Source organism: Myotis daubentonii, chromosome 1 (assembly GCF_963259705.1).
Source record: "Myotis daubentonii chromosome 1, mMyoDau2.1, whole genome shotgun sequence".
Classification (NCBI taxonomy): domain Eukaryota; kingdom Metazoa; phylum Chordata; class Mammalia; order Chiroptera; family Vespertilionidae; genus Myotis; species Myotis daubentonii.
Genome location: NC_081840.1, coordinates 11387090 through 11405119, shown reverse-complemented (window position 1 = coordinate 11405119; position 18030 = coordinate 11387090). Strand labels below are relative to the sequence as shown.

The 18030-nt window shown below is 47.9% G+C and overlaps 1 protein-coding gene and 1 pseudogene across 2 annotated transcripts in view; one reads left to right on the top strand and one right to left on the bottom strand.

Moving 5' to 3' along the window:
* Positions 1-469: 469 nt before the first annotated feature.
* The window catches only part of PTPN21 (protein tyrosine phosphatase non-receptor type 21), a 70159-nt gene continuing 52598 nt past the window's right edge, over positions 470-18030 (bottom strand). For both annotated transcript variants that reach the window (XM_059688659.1, XM_059688668.1), the window contains 6 exons: positions 10027-10164; positions 8691-8912; positions 6223-6351; positions 5786-6020; positions 4987-5147; positions 470-2968 (listed from right to left, as the gene is read on the bottom strand). In XM_059688659.1, coding sequence (XP_059544642.1) covers positions 2840-2968; positions 4987-5147; positions 5786-6020; positions 6223-6351; positions 8691-8912; positions 10027-10164 — 1014 coding nt within the window. In that variant the 3' untranslated portion in view covers positions 470-2839. The remainder of the gene's footprint in view (positions 2969-4986; positions 5148-5785; positions 6021-6222; positions 6352-8690; positions 8913-10026; positions 10165-18030) is intronic.
* On the top strand, positions 3425-4192 carry LOC132227670 (small ribosomal subunit protein eS1-like; annotated as a pseudogene).

Sequence of the window (18030 nt, the reverse complement as noted above, 5' to 3'; positions counted from 1 at the left end):
GTCACTCCGTCCTACAACCCGACACCATCCTCCGTGTTTCTGCCCAGACCTTGCTTCTTCTGGAAGATTCTAAGGAAGCACAGGTATAGCTTCTGTTTTAATCCTGCCAAAAGGTTTAAAAGGCTAAAGCCTAGTGCTTTCTGAATGCTTCACAGTAGATGTTCCAGAAAAAAGTAATGATAATGACTGCAATGAATATTCCAAGTGATATTCTAACTAACCAGGAAAAGTGATGCCAGCGATGCCAAAACGGATCACGGAGAAGCCCTCATTTGTAACCTACTTTTGTAGAAATGTACATTTTGGTAATTTTGATTTGAAATTAACAATATCAAGGCACTAAAAGACACAAAGATACTGAAGCAGTGCCTAATTTTGGCAGACAATAACACCCTCAGTTCAGACAGGGTAAGCTAGGAAACCTCAATGTTTTCGAGTTCGCTCTTGAAAATCACATTGTATCAGAGTCTATAATTTAGATTTATTTTTATTCAGAAATACTTTCATATTCACTAACTATAATGAAAAATTTAAAAATTCAAAAGGGACAAAAGGTTACATGGTCTGAGAAGCTATGTCAAACATGCAACATCGTAAGCGTGACATTCAAACTGCAAGTCGGCCCTCATACTTTCTTATACTCAAATTATGACAACAGGAACACAAACATACCATATATTACTCTTCAGATTTTGACTTACGTTATGTTCTTATCAGTGAGACACTTTGAAATATTTCAACCTGACAGAAAAGCATTTTTTAAAAACCTACCATGGAAGAAAAAACATCATCAGAAACACTCCTGTCTTTTACATGGTGTGGAGGTGGGAAATATCACCATAAAAAAAGGTTTCGTCCATTCTTCTTGCAGAACTCTTTCTGAATATTTACCCTTAGGTCTACTGCTCTTCAAACAGGACTCTCAGAAACAATGTCAGATTTAAAATTAATACGTTGTTCCTACGTGACAAATGTGCTCACTTCCAATATTCCTTTCCACTAACGTCTTCGGAATTTTCCTCGTCCATGGTTGCTTTCTGGGTACCTCAGAGTTAGGCAGAGCCAGGCTGTATGAGGGAAACCTGCCCCACAGCTGGTAATACATACTCAGTGGTCACAATAGTGAGTTAAACTGCTTTAGGAGTTAACACAGGGACTGGAAACAGCCCTAGGATATTGAATTTGGGGGAAAGAGCCCTAGATTGAACAATTTGGAAACTGTATTTTGGAGAAGCAGCCTCAGAAGCAGGAAGAAAGGGATGGCTCCTCGGCTGAACGTACCGATGAGTCCTTACCTACTCAACTCCCACTGTGACCAGGCCACCCTCGCCTGGGCCAAAGGTGGCACTCTCCCCCTAGTCAGCCTTGTTCTGCCCACTGCGGTGGGGGAGGGGTAACTAAGAGGCTAAAATTGACCTCAGGGGTGAAGTCAGGGGGTAGGCACGCTAAATCTCAAGTACCTCTTGAACACCCAGTGACGTCTGCTAGCCCCACAAGTTTGGGCTATGGTCTTGGGAGATGACGTAAAAGGATTACTAACTCTTCTTTCAACCAAAAGAAAAGGAAGCTTCTTGAAGGCTCCTTTCCATGATAATATTAACTTGGTTGTATTTGTTAAAAAAGAATAGAGGTTGGGGTGGAAGAACTCCAAGGGAACCCAAGTGATCTCTGACACTGACAGGCCTGGAGTTGCCTGGGGATTCCCATCTCTGGGGGGTCAGCCCCACACTCCCAGGCTCCCCCTCTCCATCCCAGCACCTCAGTCTGAGGATAGATAATACTGCGTTTTTGTAAAAACAAAGGCATCTTGCATTTGCCATCCTGCACGGACACCTCACGTACTCGTGTCCCAGGCCTCTACATACTCTTACTCGTGGCCTCTTCCGAAACTCCTTTGGAACAACGTCCCCTGCTTGTGTCAGCATTTCATCTGGAAAGCAGCACACGTAGTCTAACTCAGGTTTATTGTTTTTAACCAAGAAAAAGTGCTTAAACCCAACCTGCACCATTTCACTTCATTTTCAACCAATAAAATCAAACTCATTTAGGTTTATGAATAATACTGAGAGAAAAAAACACAGTGAATCTGATTGTTCTCTTCCATTTTAAAATGATGTGCCTTCATTCACAGCTTTCCCTTAACTGATTCGTTTCCGTACCTTAATGAGTCAAACTCTGATTTGGAAAATATAGAAGGTAAAAAATATATGAATTTTTAGGATAAAAAATGTTTCTGAATATAATAATGCTTTCTTCATGTTTCAAAATAACACTTGTAAATCCTTCTTGTAGTTTGGATTTGGTAACTAAACTGTTAAGTACCCAAGGTTTTTTAAAAATATCAAAAGATAATAACATGGTTTTAAATACAAAGTTACAAAGGAACCACTCATATTTGTGGGTGATCTCCACGGAAAAGTTCAGTTTCTCAACAAGAAAACCCCCAAATATTTTAGTCATGAAACAAAATTCCATTAGCAAAAACTTGTTTAAGATACAAATCTATGCCTGTTAATGATTGCCAGAGTTGCCCAGCATAGCTTCAGTAAAATACAGAATTGTCTAGAAAACACAGTCTCCAAAAATGTGTGCAAGTGCTGCAAATCGGACAGACCGGGCAGGGCCACTCCCTGGACACCAAGTCCTCCATCTCCGGCATCGTCCCAGGTGACGTCCCCCGCAGCCTTCACGCTCCCTCAGTGCCGGCATCCACTCCGCCCTTACTTCCCAGTGAGCCTTCTGCGTGGACGAGTGTCGAGGGGTGAATGTGAGTCAGGCGGGCCCCGTTCTGACTGTAAACGCTTCACATGGGCGGGTCCCCTTCGGCAGCCGTGGGAGCTTATATGAGCCTGGAGCTTTTCAGGAACTGGATGAGAACTCTGTACACGAACGTGTACTGGATCAGGGTCTGCACCAGCATCATTCTCTGCTGCCTCAGCTTGTCCAGCACCCGTGGGATGTCGAGCACCTAGATTGAGAGACGGGGCGGTGAGGGGAATGCACTCCCCCAGAGAGAGAAGGGGGCCGGGAGCGTGGGGGTCCTAGCGCAAATCTCGTTAGGAGATGGTCAGCCTCCTAACTCTTCTACCTGGGCATCTTCTACCAAAATAACACGCAAACAAACAAGAGAACCCAAGGACCGTTCGGCTCTCTATGAAGCACACCATGGCGGTCGGCAAGAAGAAATGCTCTGCCCTGACCGGTTTGGCTCAGTGGATAGAGCGTCGGCCTGCGGACTGAAGGGTCCCAGGTTCGATTCCGGTCAAGGGCATGTACCTTGGTTGCGGGCATATCCCCAGTAGGGAGTGTGCAGGAGGCAGCTGATCGATGTTTCTCTCTCATCGATGTTTCTAACTCTCTATCCCTCTCCCTTCCTCTCTGTAAAAAATCAATAAAATATATTTTAAAAAATTATAAATGCCCTATGACAGGCGGCAACAAGGGGACCAAGGAGAAAGTGGTTGATCCATTTTCTACGGAAGATGGGTGTGATATGAAAGCACCAGCCTTGTTCAATACAGGAAATATTGGTAAAAACTAGCCACAAGAACTCAAGGAACCAAAATCGCATCTGATGGCCTCAAGGGTCGTGTTGTTGAAGTGAGCCCCGCAGACCTGCAGAATCGTGAAGCTGCATTTAGAACATCCAAGCTAATTACTGAGGATGTGCAGGGCAAACCCTGTCTAATTTCCATGGCATGGATCTTACATGGAGACAGAATGTGCCGCCTGGTCACACAATGGCAGACCATGACTGAAGCTCATGTTTTGTCAAGGCTACCGATGGTTATTAGCTTCGTCCATTCTGTGTTGGTTTTACTAAAAAAAAATGCAACAAGCAGATTCGGATGACCTCTTCCGCTCAGCAGCAACAGGTCCGCCGAATCCGGAAGATGATGGAAATCATGACCCGAGAGGTGCAGACAGATGACAGGGAAGAAGTGGTCCATACACCGATTCCATTGGAAAAGACACAGAAAAGCTGGCCAATCTATTCATCTGCTCCCCAATGTCTGTGTTAGAAAAGTCAACATGCAAGAAGCCCACGCTCGATCTGGGAGAACTCAGGGAGCTGCGCGGGGAAGGTCGCAGCTCTGGGAGAGGGACGGGGGCTGAGACGGGCGCTCAAGGAGAAGGGGCTGATGCCCATGAGCCCCAGGCCAAGGATCCCACTGCGCCCAGCCCGGCGTGACTCACGGGTTGGGCATCGACCTATGAACCAGGAGGTCACAGTTTGATTCCCAGGAGGCAGCCGATTGCTGATTCTTTCTCATCATTTTTTAAAAATATTTTTCATTGATTTCAGAGAGGAAGGGAAAGGGAGAGAGAGATAGAAACATCAATGATGAGAGAGAATCATCGATTGGCTGCCTCCTGCACGCCCCCTACTGGGGATCAAGCCTGCAACCCAGGCATGGGCCCTTGACCGGAATCAAACCCAGGACCCTTCAGCCCGCAGGCCACTGATGCTCTATCCACTGAGCCAAACCAGCTAGGGCTCTCTCATCATTGTTTCTATCTCTCTCTCCCTCTCCCTTCCTCTCTGAAATAAAAAAAAAATTTTTTTTTTAATCAATAAAAATAAAATTCAGGCTTTTATCTGTGACAAATAAAAAAAATTCCTACTTGCGGGGAAAAACACACACCAAGGAACGTCGTTCAGAAAGAGCTGTTAGCCCTGGCCAGTTTGGCGCAGTGGATAGAGCGTCGGCCTTGGAACTGAAAGGTCCCGGGTTTGATTCCGGCCAAGGGCACATGCCCGGGCTGCGGGCTTGGTCCCCAGTGGGGGCCGTACACAAGGCAGCCAATCAATGACTCTCTCATCATTGATGTTTCTATCTCTTCCTCCCCCTCCCTTCCTCTCTTAAATCAATAAAGAAATATATTTTTAAAAAAAGAAAGAGCTGTTAGATAACGAGGTCCCTCTCTTCCCGGACCTGCGCCCCGCCCACCTCTCCCCACGCCAAAAAGAAAGGAAATAAGCACCTCGTTGTGCTCCAGGCAGGCGATCATGATCTCGGACAAGATGACGACGCCGGTCCTCCCCACCCCCGCACTGCAGTGGACCAGCAGCGGGGGGTTGGGGCCTTTGGGTTCACTCGTGCTGTTTGTGTGGCGTCGGACAGACTGGATCTCCTCAAGGTATGCTGTAAGTATCAATGAGATAGAAACACTCTCAGGGTTTAAGGCACGTCACATGGACAGTCTGCAGATCATCTCCCCTGACTGGGAGGACTCGGACAGCCAGCACAGGGCGCCAGTTAGCGGCCCAACCACTGACTGACAGTGCGGTCTCCATGAGTCCCGGACTCCACCTGGCCTCCCGTTTTCTCGTCTACGAAACCAAAGGGAGGAAAAACTCCCCAAGACTCATTCACCGCATTTTACTCACTACCACGTTATACTTCAAAAATTTCTTTTAGCCCGATGGTGTGGCTCAATGGTCGAGGTCATGGTTCAATTCCTGGTCAGGGCATATGCCCAGGATGCGGGCTCGATCCCCAGTGTGGGGATCCCAGGAGGCAGCCAATCAATGATTCTCTCTCATCATTGATATTTCTATCTCTCTCCCTTCCTCTCTGAAATCAATAAAAGTAAAAAATAAATAAATAAATAATAAAAACTTCTGCCAAGCCTCCCCTAAACACTTACAATCTTTATTTTAAAACAAGCCCAGAGTGAATGCGAGACAACATAAAGGAACTATTTCAGGAACATAAGCCTTCCTCTCCGCAGCTGCTGTCAGAGCCCCAGCAGGGGCTGTGCTGGGAGCGGGGACACTTACACAGAAACCCCTTGAGGTCCTCGGGGCAGCCGTGCTCCGGCCAGTCCGTGTACTGCAGGTGCCAGACCGTCCTCTCCTGCCCCGTGAGCAGGTGCTTCATCTTCAGGCCGGTGGTGGCGTAGCAGCCCGAGTCTGTGCGGAACCGGGTGGTGATCTTGAACCTTCCGTAGGTGACGGTGTTGTGCCGGGAACCAAGGCGTGGCCAGTACCTAAAGCTCTTCTCCCTTCCGCCCTCCTGTTACAGACGCAGGCACGGACAGTCAAAACACAGCGCAAGGCCCCGCAATACAAGCCCTTTTACACACACGGACAGCACATCGAGACGCAGAATCGCTCTCCCAACCTGCCCCTCTCTCTGAGCGTCAGGATCCCCACAGGATTGACGACAACTTCTCATCTGAGACGGAGCAAACCGATGGAGAGAAATGAGCACTTACCTCTTCCGCTGTCACCATCGCTATAATGGCAATTCCCTGCTCCCACACCATCTGCCAGAAGTCCTGACAGGTGTTCTGCAGTGGGCCCTGCGTGGCGATATAGTCCCATTCCATCCCACTGACAGAGACCTGGGATGAGGAAAGGTTAAAAACGAATGTGTATGTCAGGTAGGTACACAGGCGTGTATATACATTTGTTTGTGGTAATACTAAAAAGTGAACTAAATTATTCAGAATAGAGAAAGGCTTTCATGTTATTCTTTTTCCATTAGTACAATTTCCACTATTGATATCTTACTCACTATGAGTTCACGTAATATCTATGCGACCCGGGGCAATTTGCTTAACCTCTCTGAATCTTAGTTCTCAAGTTAAAATAAAAATATTGCCTGCCGCCCAGCCGGTGTGGTTCAGTGGTTGAACATCGACCTATAAACCAGGAGGTCAGGATTCAATTCCCGGTCAGGGCACATGCCTGGGTTGCAGGCTTGATACCCATAGGGGGCGTGCAGGAGGCAGCCGGTCAATGGTTCTCTTCATCATTGATGTTTCTATCTCTCTCTCCCTCTCCCTTCCTCTCTGAAATCAATAAAAATATATTAAAATATATGTATGTGCATATGTATATATGTATTGCCTGCCCTCATAGGGTTGTTGTCAGAACTGAGTCAAGGGGACTCTTTCCCCCTCCCCACGTGGGAGTCTGTACTTGTTCTTCAATAAATTTCCACCTTTGCTATAAAAAAAAAGAAAGAAAGAACTGAGTCCATGCACACACATGGTGCCTTGACCATGCCTGGTGCTCATTAAGTAGTCGTTATTGCCGCAGCTGCTATGCTTCTTCTCGTAAAAGCAATATCAACATCCCAGTACCCCAACTTTCAAACACAATTTCCCCTCGTGAAGAACTAGACACACTGGGAAAAGTAAGCGCAACTAAGCCAAAACCCAAGTTAAATGTCCGATTTCTAGGGGAAAATAATCTTCCTGCTTCAGGAAGTCTCACCTCTGGACTTCTGAGCCAAATCACCGTCCATCGTGACACTAAGCTGCCACCTAAGGTTCAGCCTCCTGGAGAACGGTCTAAATAATAATCACCGTGGTCGGGATTTGTAGTCAGGAGACCGGGGTTAGAGCTCAGCGGCCCTGATTCTCAGTGACCACCGCCCCTTCTCTCAGTGCCACTCAGCGTAAAACCCTGTGCAAGCATATTCCGCCCACGCTCTCGCTAAGGCCCCCCGTCCCTGGTCACAACCCGCATCCGCTCACCGAGCACCCACTCAGGAGCAGGCACCATGGGCAGGGGGGTGAGGGGGGAGGGCAACGGTTACACAGCGAACAAGAACTGATGAGGAAGAGTCTGATGGGGAACCTCGGGGGAAGGTGCCAGCATTTCTTTACCCAGATAAGTACCACGAGGTCCCACACGGGGGAGTCTGTCCCGTAATTCTGAGCTCAGCCTTTCCCCCCTCTCCCTCAGGTCGCCTCTGGAGAGTCTGAAATGTCGCTATAGAACTACGACCTCATTCCGCTCTTACCCACCCAAACAGGAGAGGCTGGGTGAGTTATTCCAAAGAAAGGCTCGTGTTTTAAGCAGGCTGTGCCCACCGACTAAGAAGCACGTGCACAGATACCCAACCAAGGGTGTGCCGCTCGCAGGCAGACCGCGGGGTCGCTGGAAAGCTGCACGTGTGGAACTGGTCTCCCCAAAGGTCGCTTGCAAACTAAACAGAAGGTGGGAGGAAGGAAACAGCACCTGACCACAGACCCCGACTCATCACGCACTGGAGGAAGTTCCTCCCTCCCGCAAAGGGGACTGACCCTCACAGCAGGAACGGGGTGCGAGTGACGGAGAAGACAGAGCAGCTGGCTCGCCCCACTCCCTACTGTGAGCCATCGCTGTTTCCATTTGTATGGGTGCAACGTGCTCCCCCAGTTAAATGACGCCTCACTCTTTCCAGGGAAAAGGTGGTGCTGCCTCTTCAAAGAACAAAAACACTGTTTAAGAGTGATTGCGGGGAGTGTGCAAAGAGAGCAGACGGCACCATTGCGGGTAAAAGCTTTGGGGAAAACACTAAAAAAAACCCGGACACTTTTGTTACATAAAAATACGTAGGTTTGTCATGAGGAAAAATCAGGTCTCGCTTATAGATTCTCTCAGGAGCAGCTGATGAAGTCTTCGGATTTAGGAAGACAAAGTTCTGAAGTTGGGCAAGTCAGCGCTTTGAGTCCTGATGACACTGCTGGGAGCAGAGGGTTTAGCCCGTGGTCAGAGCTAAGGTGACTCTGGCTCTGCTGACAAACACTTCCTACCCGGCCTGGGCGTCTGGAATGCCCCGTTTACCACATAACACAGTTCTCACAGTGGATCAAAACCAGGGTGTTTTCAGAGTGCAAGCGCGAATGTCGTTCTAAGTCTTGAACTCAGAACCTCACGTCTCGCTCACCGTTGCGAATGCTCCTCTCACCTTAATATGGGATGCGTTGATGTACCCAGTGTTGTTCTCTTTGGTTGGGACCAACTCCACTCTGGCATCGTCATAGGGAAGCACGTCCTGGAATCGGTTTCTTTCGGCATTTTCCGGGAGTCGTGCCGTTGAGCACTCCCCATCGACCAGCCGTTTTTTAAGGATTCTTTCATATTCTGTGAACACCATTCCCTGTTCCAACCGCTGTTCCAGAATTTTACACTGTAAGCGGAATGCGGAGGGACGACAGGAGTAAAGTCACAGGCACAGCTATACGTCGACTGTACAGCTGCTTCAGGTCTAGCATTACCTACTAGTGAAAATTCTAGTTGAAACCAGAGTTAAATTTTTACCAAGCCATAACAACAGCAAATGAAATAATCTTACTGATGAGAAATAAAGGCAAAAACGTTCCGTTTAGCCCTGGCTGGTTTGGCTCAGTGGATAGAGCATCAGCTTGCGGACTGAAAGGTCCTGGGTTTGATTCCAGTCAAGAGCACATGCCTGGGTTGTGGGCTCAGTCCCCAGTGTGGGGTGTGCAGGAGGCAGCCGATCAATGATTCTCTCTCATCATTGATGTTTCTCTCTCTTCCTCTCTGAAATCAATAAAAAAAAATATATTTAAAAAAAAAACACAAAAAAAACATTCCATTTAAAGGTGAAAAACTGGACTAAAGCAATTTTTTGGATTCATTTTCTCTAATTTATGGTCAGTTTTGTGATCCCTACAAAACAGAAAATTCCCCGTGGAGATCAGAAAATCCTAGAGAAATCCTAGAGTAGGATCATTGATCCCAATATCAATGAACAAATGCTTCAATCTTATAACATATAATTATATAAAAAAAACTGTAAAAAAAGGTAAATGCTAGAAACCATCTCCGGGACCCAGTGGTAAACACATTAATTTTTGCTTAGCGTGCTTCATGTCTACCGTGGTTGCCAAGGAAGTTTTGAAAGTTTCTGTAATCTTTTACTATGGAGATAATTTTCAGTGAAAGAAAAGCAACATCTGCCCTCTTTCCTGTGTGTTCTCATAGGCATTTGCAGATCTCCTCTCTAACGTTAAAGCCATTAAAACCCAAGACTGCCACAGATGGCTGGAAGGCGGTAAAGAACATTCAGGAAAAAAAAAAAACCCAAAACATTCTAGCCTGAACTTATCCATTAAGACATTAGCTATAAATCTGCCCCAAGTTTGAGGTTCAGATCACAGAATTCCTTAACACTCATTTATGATCCCTGAATGTGTTAGAAAATGCACTGGAATCCCAGGAAGCAGACGTGCAGCACTTTCCCAGCTCTCCCGGGGAGGGGACCAGCCCGCTGTACGTACCCTCTCATCATTGGTGGCTCTGGCTGACACGTCCTTCCCCTCGTCGGGCAGAGGCAGGCGAGACAGCGACAGTCCATTCAGGGCAGCCAGCTTGAGAGGACCCATTTTTTTTGCATCTACTCGACTCTTTTTCATTCCCTATAAAAATATTTATACGTATATGTGAAATATACACAAGTACAGCCCCTTGGAAGAGAAACTGAAGACTGGAAACAAACAGGAGAAATTGCGCTCCCTCACACACGCGCGCACACACTGGTTTAACAGATATTAGGAGGGTGACATTCCTTTCAAGGCCAAAGCCCTGATAAGTCGCCCAGATAGGAGGTTTTGAAATGCAGCCGGTTTCGGGGTTCTGTTGTAATGAAAGGTGAGGCTCCCGGCAGACAGCATTCCTGCACAGACCTTCCCAATTTCAACTCGGCACACCAAAAAATCAGCTGCTGTCCACAAAAAGGGTTTTAAATACAATCACCTGATTGCAATTAGCTTTGATGATTTTTTAAAAATATATAAATTAGTTCTTTAAATCATTCTGGAAAAAATGGAATGTTTTCTGCGGTAGCTTACTGTTCTGTTCTGCAAGTCTGTTATGTTTCAGACTTGTGTGACCTCAGTTGGATCACCACACCTCTCAGAACCGCTATGTTTTTAAACCAGGAAAATCAAACAGGGCTGAAATCTCCATGACAATATTAGAAAGATCGGATATAAGAGAACATATCATCATATCCTGCCGATGTGGCTCAGTGATTGAGCATCAATCCACACACAAAGAGGTCACCTCCAGGTCAGGGCACGTGCCCAAGGTTTCGAGTTCGATCCCCAGTAGGGGGCGTGCAGGAGGTAGCCCATCGATGTTGATGTTTCTCTCTCATTGATGTTTCTCTCCCTCTCCCTTCCTCGCTCCAAAATCAATAAAAATATATTTATACAAGAGAGAGAGAGAGTACATCAACAGAAGCTCTCTCCTGAGAACAGGTGTTCCTAAACTTATTGTTCAAGTGAATGATTGTCTCTAAGGCAAATAAGCCTAAGAATGCTAAGTTTCCTTAGCTAGTCTACACCTCCTTGGAAGTCACAATTACCCTAACAACAGTAGCCCCAATTTTTAAAAAATGGTTTTCTCAGTTCTGTCTCATAAATGAAACCAGCTCTACCAGCCTGGGAGGTAGGGAGGAGGAGGGAGACTGGAACAGAGGGAGAGAGGGAGGCTAAAAGGTTCCTGTACAGGCGAAAATTTCATGATTCTAACGTGTGCAAAACACAGTGGTAGGCTGATACATGTTCAACAACTGGCCCTCCGGTGGGGGAAAGTTCTGATTTGTCAAGTTTGCCAATTTCCCTGGTGCAAATACTCCCACCATGGCCTATTTCCAACTGTCAATGTAACACCAACTGAATCACAAAGAGTCCTGAAGATTTAAAGGTCAGTTCTCACCAGCCAGGATGGGGTGGGTCAAGATGCCCTGGCTGGGATCAGCTGGAGGAAGCTGATTGGCTGTCAGGCCAGTTCTAAGGCCAGTGTTTGAAGAAAGGGGCATATAGTCAAAAGCAGCCTTGAATACCCCTTTGACTTAGCCCTGAGAGTACAAGCACGTGGCTTTAAACACCTGCAAGTGATTTCTTAACGTGAGAACCACCACACCATACTAAGGTTGCAACGAAAAGAAAATCTTCATGCAGCTGCATGAGCACTCAAACCAGTCCACCTTTTCAGATAGCGATCAAGTCCCTGAGGTGGAGATGGGTGGAGAGTTCTAGAGTGATCCTGCTTGACTGCAATTTATGTCACTGTTTTTAATCCTAAACCTCTATAACCTCAATTCACATTGCTCTGTGAGCTGAGTTTCTTGGTTGTAAGAGTTAAACGATACAATGGCAACAGGGCTGAGCTAGTCAATTCTTGGGAAGCTGGGAAGCTAAATGTGCGGTGCCACATCACAGTAATATGTTAAATCTGAGCACTTCCTGTGTGCCAGGAGCTCACTTTATCCCCCCCAACAACTCTCTGGGCTCATCTTCCTTGACAATAGAGAAAACTGAGTCAGAGATTAAAAAGCTTGGCCAAGGTCACACAGCTGCCTCTTCGTATAGAGAAAAGGTAATTGGTGTCAAAACAATAAATAGTACCTTCCAATAATATCAGTTATGCTGAATATAGAATTCAGAAGCAATTTCCATGCCTATCCTTACAGAGAACTTCATGCCACAGCAGGCAGAGCAGAGACGAATGCCTCTGTGTGACAGACAGGGAAGCTGAGGTTCTGGTACATGAGGGTCTGGCCCACTGAGCAGAGAATTAAAAAAAAAAAAAAAGGCAGGCTCTACCCAGGGCCGGCGTGGCTCAATGGTTGAGTGCCGACCTATGAACCAGGAAGTCATGGTTCGATTCCCAGTCAGGGCACATGCCCAGGTTGTGGGTTAGATCCCCAGTGTGGGGCGTGCAAGAGGCAGCCGATCAATGATTCTCTCTCCATCAATGTTTCTATCTCTCTCTCCCTCTCTGAAATCAATAAAAATATACTTTAAAAAAAAAAAAAGGCAGGGTCTAGACCAGGGGTGGGCAAACTTTTTGACTCGAGGGCCACAATGGGTTCTTAAACTAGACCGGGGGCGGCGGGGGGGGGGCGCGGAACAAAAGCATGGATGGAGTGTTTGTGTGAACTAATATAAATTCAAAGTAAACATCTACACTAATAAAAGAGAAAAATGGTAATTGGTGTACGGCGATACCCTTTTCATTGGCTAATCAGGGCTATGTGCAAATTAACTGCCAACTAAGATTGGCAGTTAACTGCCAACAAGATGGCGGTTAATTTGCATATGTAGGCACAATGCAGGGAGGTGAAAGGGAAAGCAGGAACAAGCCCCCTGCCACTGACAGTGATCGGAAACCCAGGGGGGGAGCTAAGAGCTGGGGAGCAGGGCAAAGGCGGCCCTGGGGCCGCCTTTGCCCTGCCCCCCAGCCATGATCGGAGAATCAGGTGCCTTTGCCGCCCTGGCCAGTGATAGCAGGAAGTAGGGGTGGAGCCAGCGATGGGAGCTGGGCACGGTCGAAGCTGGCAGTCCCGGGAGCTAGGGGTCCCTTCCCTGGGCCTAAACCGAAGCCCATGATCGCGGGGCCGCTGAAGCTGTGGGTCCCCGCTACCCGGGCCGGACGCCTAGGCCAGAGGCGTTAGGGGTTAGGCCTGGGCAGGGGTGGAGCCTGCAACCGCGGGGAGCTGGGGGTCCCCTGCCCAGGTCTGACACCTCTGCCGGAGGCCTCAGGCCTGGTCAAGGGGCCGATCCGGTGATTGGTGATTGGAGGGTGATGAGGGTCAACTCCTCTGGCCGAGGCATCAGGCCTGGGCGGGGGCCAGAGCCAGTGATCGGGGGGAGATGGGGGTCCCCTGTCCAAGCCTGACACCTCTGGCGGAGGCGTCAGGCCTGGGCAAGGGGCAGAGCCGGCAATCGGAGGTGTCTGGGGGTCCCCTGCCCAGGCCTGACGCCTGGGCCAGAGGCATCAGGCCTGGGCTGGGGGCAGAACCAGTGATGGGAGGAAATGAGGGTCCCCTGCCCAGGCCTGACGCCTCTGGCCCAGGCGTCAGGCTGGGCAAGGGGCTGATCCTGCGATTGGAAGGTGATGGGGGTCAATGCCTGAGGGCTCCCAGTATGTGAGAGGGGGCAGGCTGGGCTGAGGGACACTCCCCCCCCCACACACACCCAGTGCACGAATTTCGTGCACCAGGCCCCTAGTCATTACATAAAAGGGTACGGTCTTTTTTTTTTTTAGTTTGATGCCGGGGTCCAACCCCAGCAGGTCCAGGGGTTCCCAAAGGCGTAGATGGAGTCGGCGAAGAAGGAATGACACGGAGACAGTGTTCAGTTGATCAGCAGCCTAGCCAGGATCTCCAGCCAAGTTCTGGTCTGGATCTCCAGAGAGGTTCTGCTGCTTATTGTCTTGTTACATCCGTATTTATACCAGTTGATTTTAATCCTGTCAATTTCTATTACAAAGGTTAGGGCATTTCTTATCTCCATTCCAGGGAGTAAAGATTATGTAGCTTAAGCATGATTGTTTGTAGTTAAAGTGATTAACTACCCGCCTGGCACTTAGTTAAGGAGTTTCATCCCCTCCCTAACTTCAGGGAAAAATCCCTACCTGGGGAAACAACCTTTCTCGGAGAGGTGACCTTGGTTAAAACACACAGCGCTAAGGGGAGCAAACATATTAAGAACAGTATGCTATATACGCCAGGTCCCTTGAAACATATGCTGTGCAGATGTTTCTATCCTGCAGCGACTGTGTCAAGCAGCAAGGATGGACTGGCTTCCGGCAAATTCCCCCTTTTTTATTTTTTAAAAGCAGGTATTAAAAAGAAAAACCCTAAATGCTCTCTTGTATCCATTTTAAGAGGATTGGTGCTTTCCGCTATTACCTGAGTCCTGATCTATCACCCCAGGGAGAGCTTGCCAATCCTGCACTTTCCCGGGGTGGAAAGGCTGCAGTGGGGTTAAGGATAAGGCTCCTTGGGCCTACCTCCTCCCATGCCTTTACATTTACCTTTCCTTCCTCAGAAAAGCATGGACATACTTCTTGTATAAAACGTTCTGTCTGACTGGGAATAACCTTAATTTCTCTGCTAGCAAGCATGTGTTAAAAGATCAATACAGAGTCTTATTTCTTTAGACTCAGTATGGCACATCTTCTCAATCTAAGGATCAATACAGAGTCTTCTTTCTTTGGACTCAGTATAGCACATCTTCTCAATCTAAGTTCTGTACTATCCACCTTCTTACCCTACTTATCCTCTATAGGGGGGTCTGCAGTACCCTGGTGGAGTACTATCCGTCCCGAGTGTGGGGGTTCTCAATGGGGGGGGCTTACCTAGGGGAATCCTGTTCCAGGGGTTCCCAAAGGTGTGGACGGAGTCGGCGAAGACTATCCACCCTCTTCCTACGGTGGAGTCCTATCCATCCCGAGAGTGGGGCTTACCTAGGGGTTCCTGTTCGGGCACCAGATGCCGGGGTCCAACCCCAGCAGGTCCAGGGGTTCCCAAAGGCGTAGACGGAGTCGGCAAAGAAGGAATGACATGGAGACAGTGTTCAGTTGATCAGCAGCCTAGCCAGGATCTCCAGCCAAGTTCTGGTCTGGATCTCCAGAGAGGTTCTGCTGCTTATTGTCTTGTTACATCCGTATTTATACCAGTTGATTTTAATCCTGTCAATTTCTATTACAAAGGTTAGGGCATTTCTTATCTCCATTCCAGGGAGTAAAGATTATGTAGCTTAAGCATGATTGTTTGTAGTTAAAGTGATTAACTACCCGCCTGGCACTTAGTTAAGGAGTTTCATCCCATCCCTAACTTCAGGGAAAAATCCCTACCTGGGGAAACAACCTTTCTCGGAGAGGTGACCTTGGTTAAAACACACAGCGCTAAGGGGAGCAAACATATTAAGAACAGTATGCTATATACGCCAGGTCCCTTGAAACATGCTGTGCAGATGTTTCTATCCTGCAGCAACTGTGTCAAGCAGCAAGGATGGACCGGCTTCCCGCAGTTTTATTCATTTCAAACGGGCCAGATCCGGCCCACGGGCCGTAGTTTACCCACGGCTGGTCTAGACTCAGACCAGTTTCCCCACTATCTGGTCCTGTACCTGTCCCCTGGCCCCAGCTCCCATGCATGTTTTTCAAATAAAGAGAATCCCTTATGGGAAAAGAAGGGGAGCAAAAGCACAGCCAATCACATAGTTTTATTAAATTAATACTGTAGGTCTTAAAAGTCAATGAGAGAGAAAATCTGTGTTTTTAGGGAACCAAATTGGTCAAAATCCTCAGATTTAGCAGGACTTGCTAGGTCCACTAAAAACACACAGTGACAAGAGGCCTGACTACTGGACCACACTCAGAACAAGCATCGTCTGGGGAAAAGACTCGGGTCACATGGAAATGATAGACAGGTCTTGATGTCCTCAGGGGAGAGTAATAACTATGAAAGGGACTGTGCAGCTGCCTCAGGGGCCCCAGCAGGGTCGCTGGGGAAGACACAGCCACCCCCTGCCCCACCCTGAGCCACTGACTATGGGCCCACACCTTCAGCCAACCTGAGGCAGGGGCCTGTAGCGGTTCTCAACCTGTGGGTCGCGAACAATGAAAATACATCCTGCTTATCAGATATTTACATTACGATTCATAACAGTAGCAAAATTACAGTTATGAAGTAGCAACGAAAATAATTTTATGGTTGGGGGTCACCACAACATGAGGAACTGTATTAAAGGTTCGCGGCATTAGGATGGTTGAGAACCACTGGCACAGGTAGGTGAGTAAGAATGTGCTCTCCCGCCCTCACCGATTTGGCTCAGTGGATAGACCGTCGGCCTGCGGACTCAAGGGTCCCAGGTTCGATTCCGGTCAAGGGCATGTACCTTGGTTGTGGGCACATCCCCAATAGGGGGTGTGCACGAGGCAGGTGATTGATGTTTCACCCTCATCGATGTTTCTAACTCTCTATCCCTCTCCCTTCCTCTCTGTAAAAAATCAATAAAATAAATTAAAAATAAAAAAAAAGAATGTGCTCTCCCCCAAAATTAAAAGTAAACTTAAATTATTCAAACCCCAAATTCATTAAAAGAAAACACAGTTAAATCCACAGCACGATTATAAGTAGTTTCAATTTATGGATATTTATCTATTTCATAAAAACAATAACACTGGGGGAATTTTTTTCCTATTTATGGAGATGCTTCCAGCATCTCAGAGGATCTGGAATACAAGGCCGGAACCACACTTGCGATGGGCCCCCATGTCTGAGTTTGCCGCCTGGCGGAGATGAGGAGTCCTAGGTGCCAGGACACGGGGAGCAATGTGAGGCAAGATGGCCAGGTCAGTGCATGGCTGTCGGCTGGGGGTGGAGGCCCAGGCAGTGAGGAGCGGAAGCCTGAGGGATGCAGCGAGACGTCTCAGAGTGGACACCCTGGCAGGACAAGGCCACACAGGCTTGGCCAAAGCGTGGGGCCTCCAAGTTAAAAGGTTTCCGTGGAAAGGCCGAGAACAGCGAGGCTTAGATAAGCAGTTATTACGGAACAAAACATTATATACAGTATAACTCGCCCGAGAACAGTGTAGCAGATAAGAGAACACGTTGCAGAGATAAACATGGGTTTAAAACTCCAGTTGGTCCCTCACTCGCTCTGCGACCTTGGAAAGCTACTTCATATCTGAGTCTGCTTCCTCGTCCGCAGGAACAATGGGCCTGTTGTAGACTGGACACGGTAAATGCTATGGAAAAGGCAGCTAGAGATGATGTTACGCTCTCTTATATTTTCCTTCCAATCGGGAAGGCATGCTTAATCAGGGCATGGTTATTTATTATCCAGACTATTTTACTAGTAACCCTGCGTTTTCTACAAGGGACCTTCCTTGAGTTCTCAGTTCATCTTTCTTTCAAAGAGACCTGGAGCCTTCCTGACAAAGGGCCACCTTCCCAACCCCAGGTTCACGCCCTCAGGGATCACGGCCCACATCCGAAGCTGCATCCACACGTCCAGCACACAGACGCGTTAGGAACACTCCTCGGTGCGGATGCTGCTCTCAGACATCCCAGGAGAAACCAGCAAACAGAACAAACACGGCCCTGGCTGCTGCACCAGCACGGGGACTGCTAACAGGCGGCGGACAAAGCAATCCGGGCTCAGGTCACGAAACCTCAGCCCCCTTTCCGTTCACACTGCATGGCTGAAACGTTTCATTCATTCTTTCTACTCCATTCCACAGAGCTCCCAACATTAACATTTAACCTGTCTAACTATCCCACTAAAATGTCATCAACCTCTATCACTTCCATAGATAATCAAATGTGTTCCAAATAAGTCAAAAACACAGTAAAGGGCAGAAGAGGGATCAAAAATGTTAAAAGAAAAAAAGCTGGAAACATCAAAAGTACTGAGCCAGAGCAGTGACTCCCGGAGCGTAGCGGGTGCTGCGAAACCGCAGGCTGGAGGGCGCTGCGCGGGGTG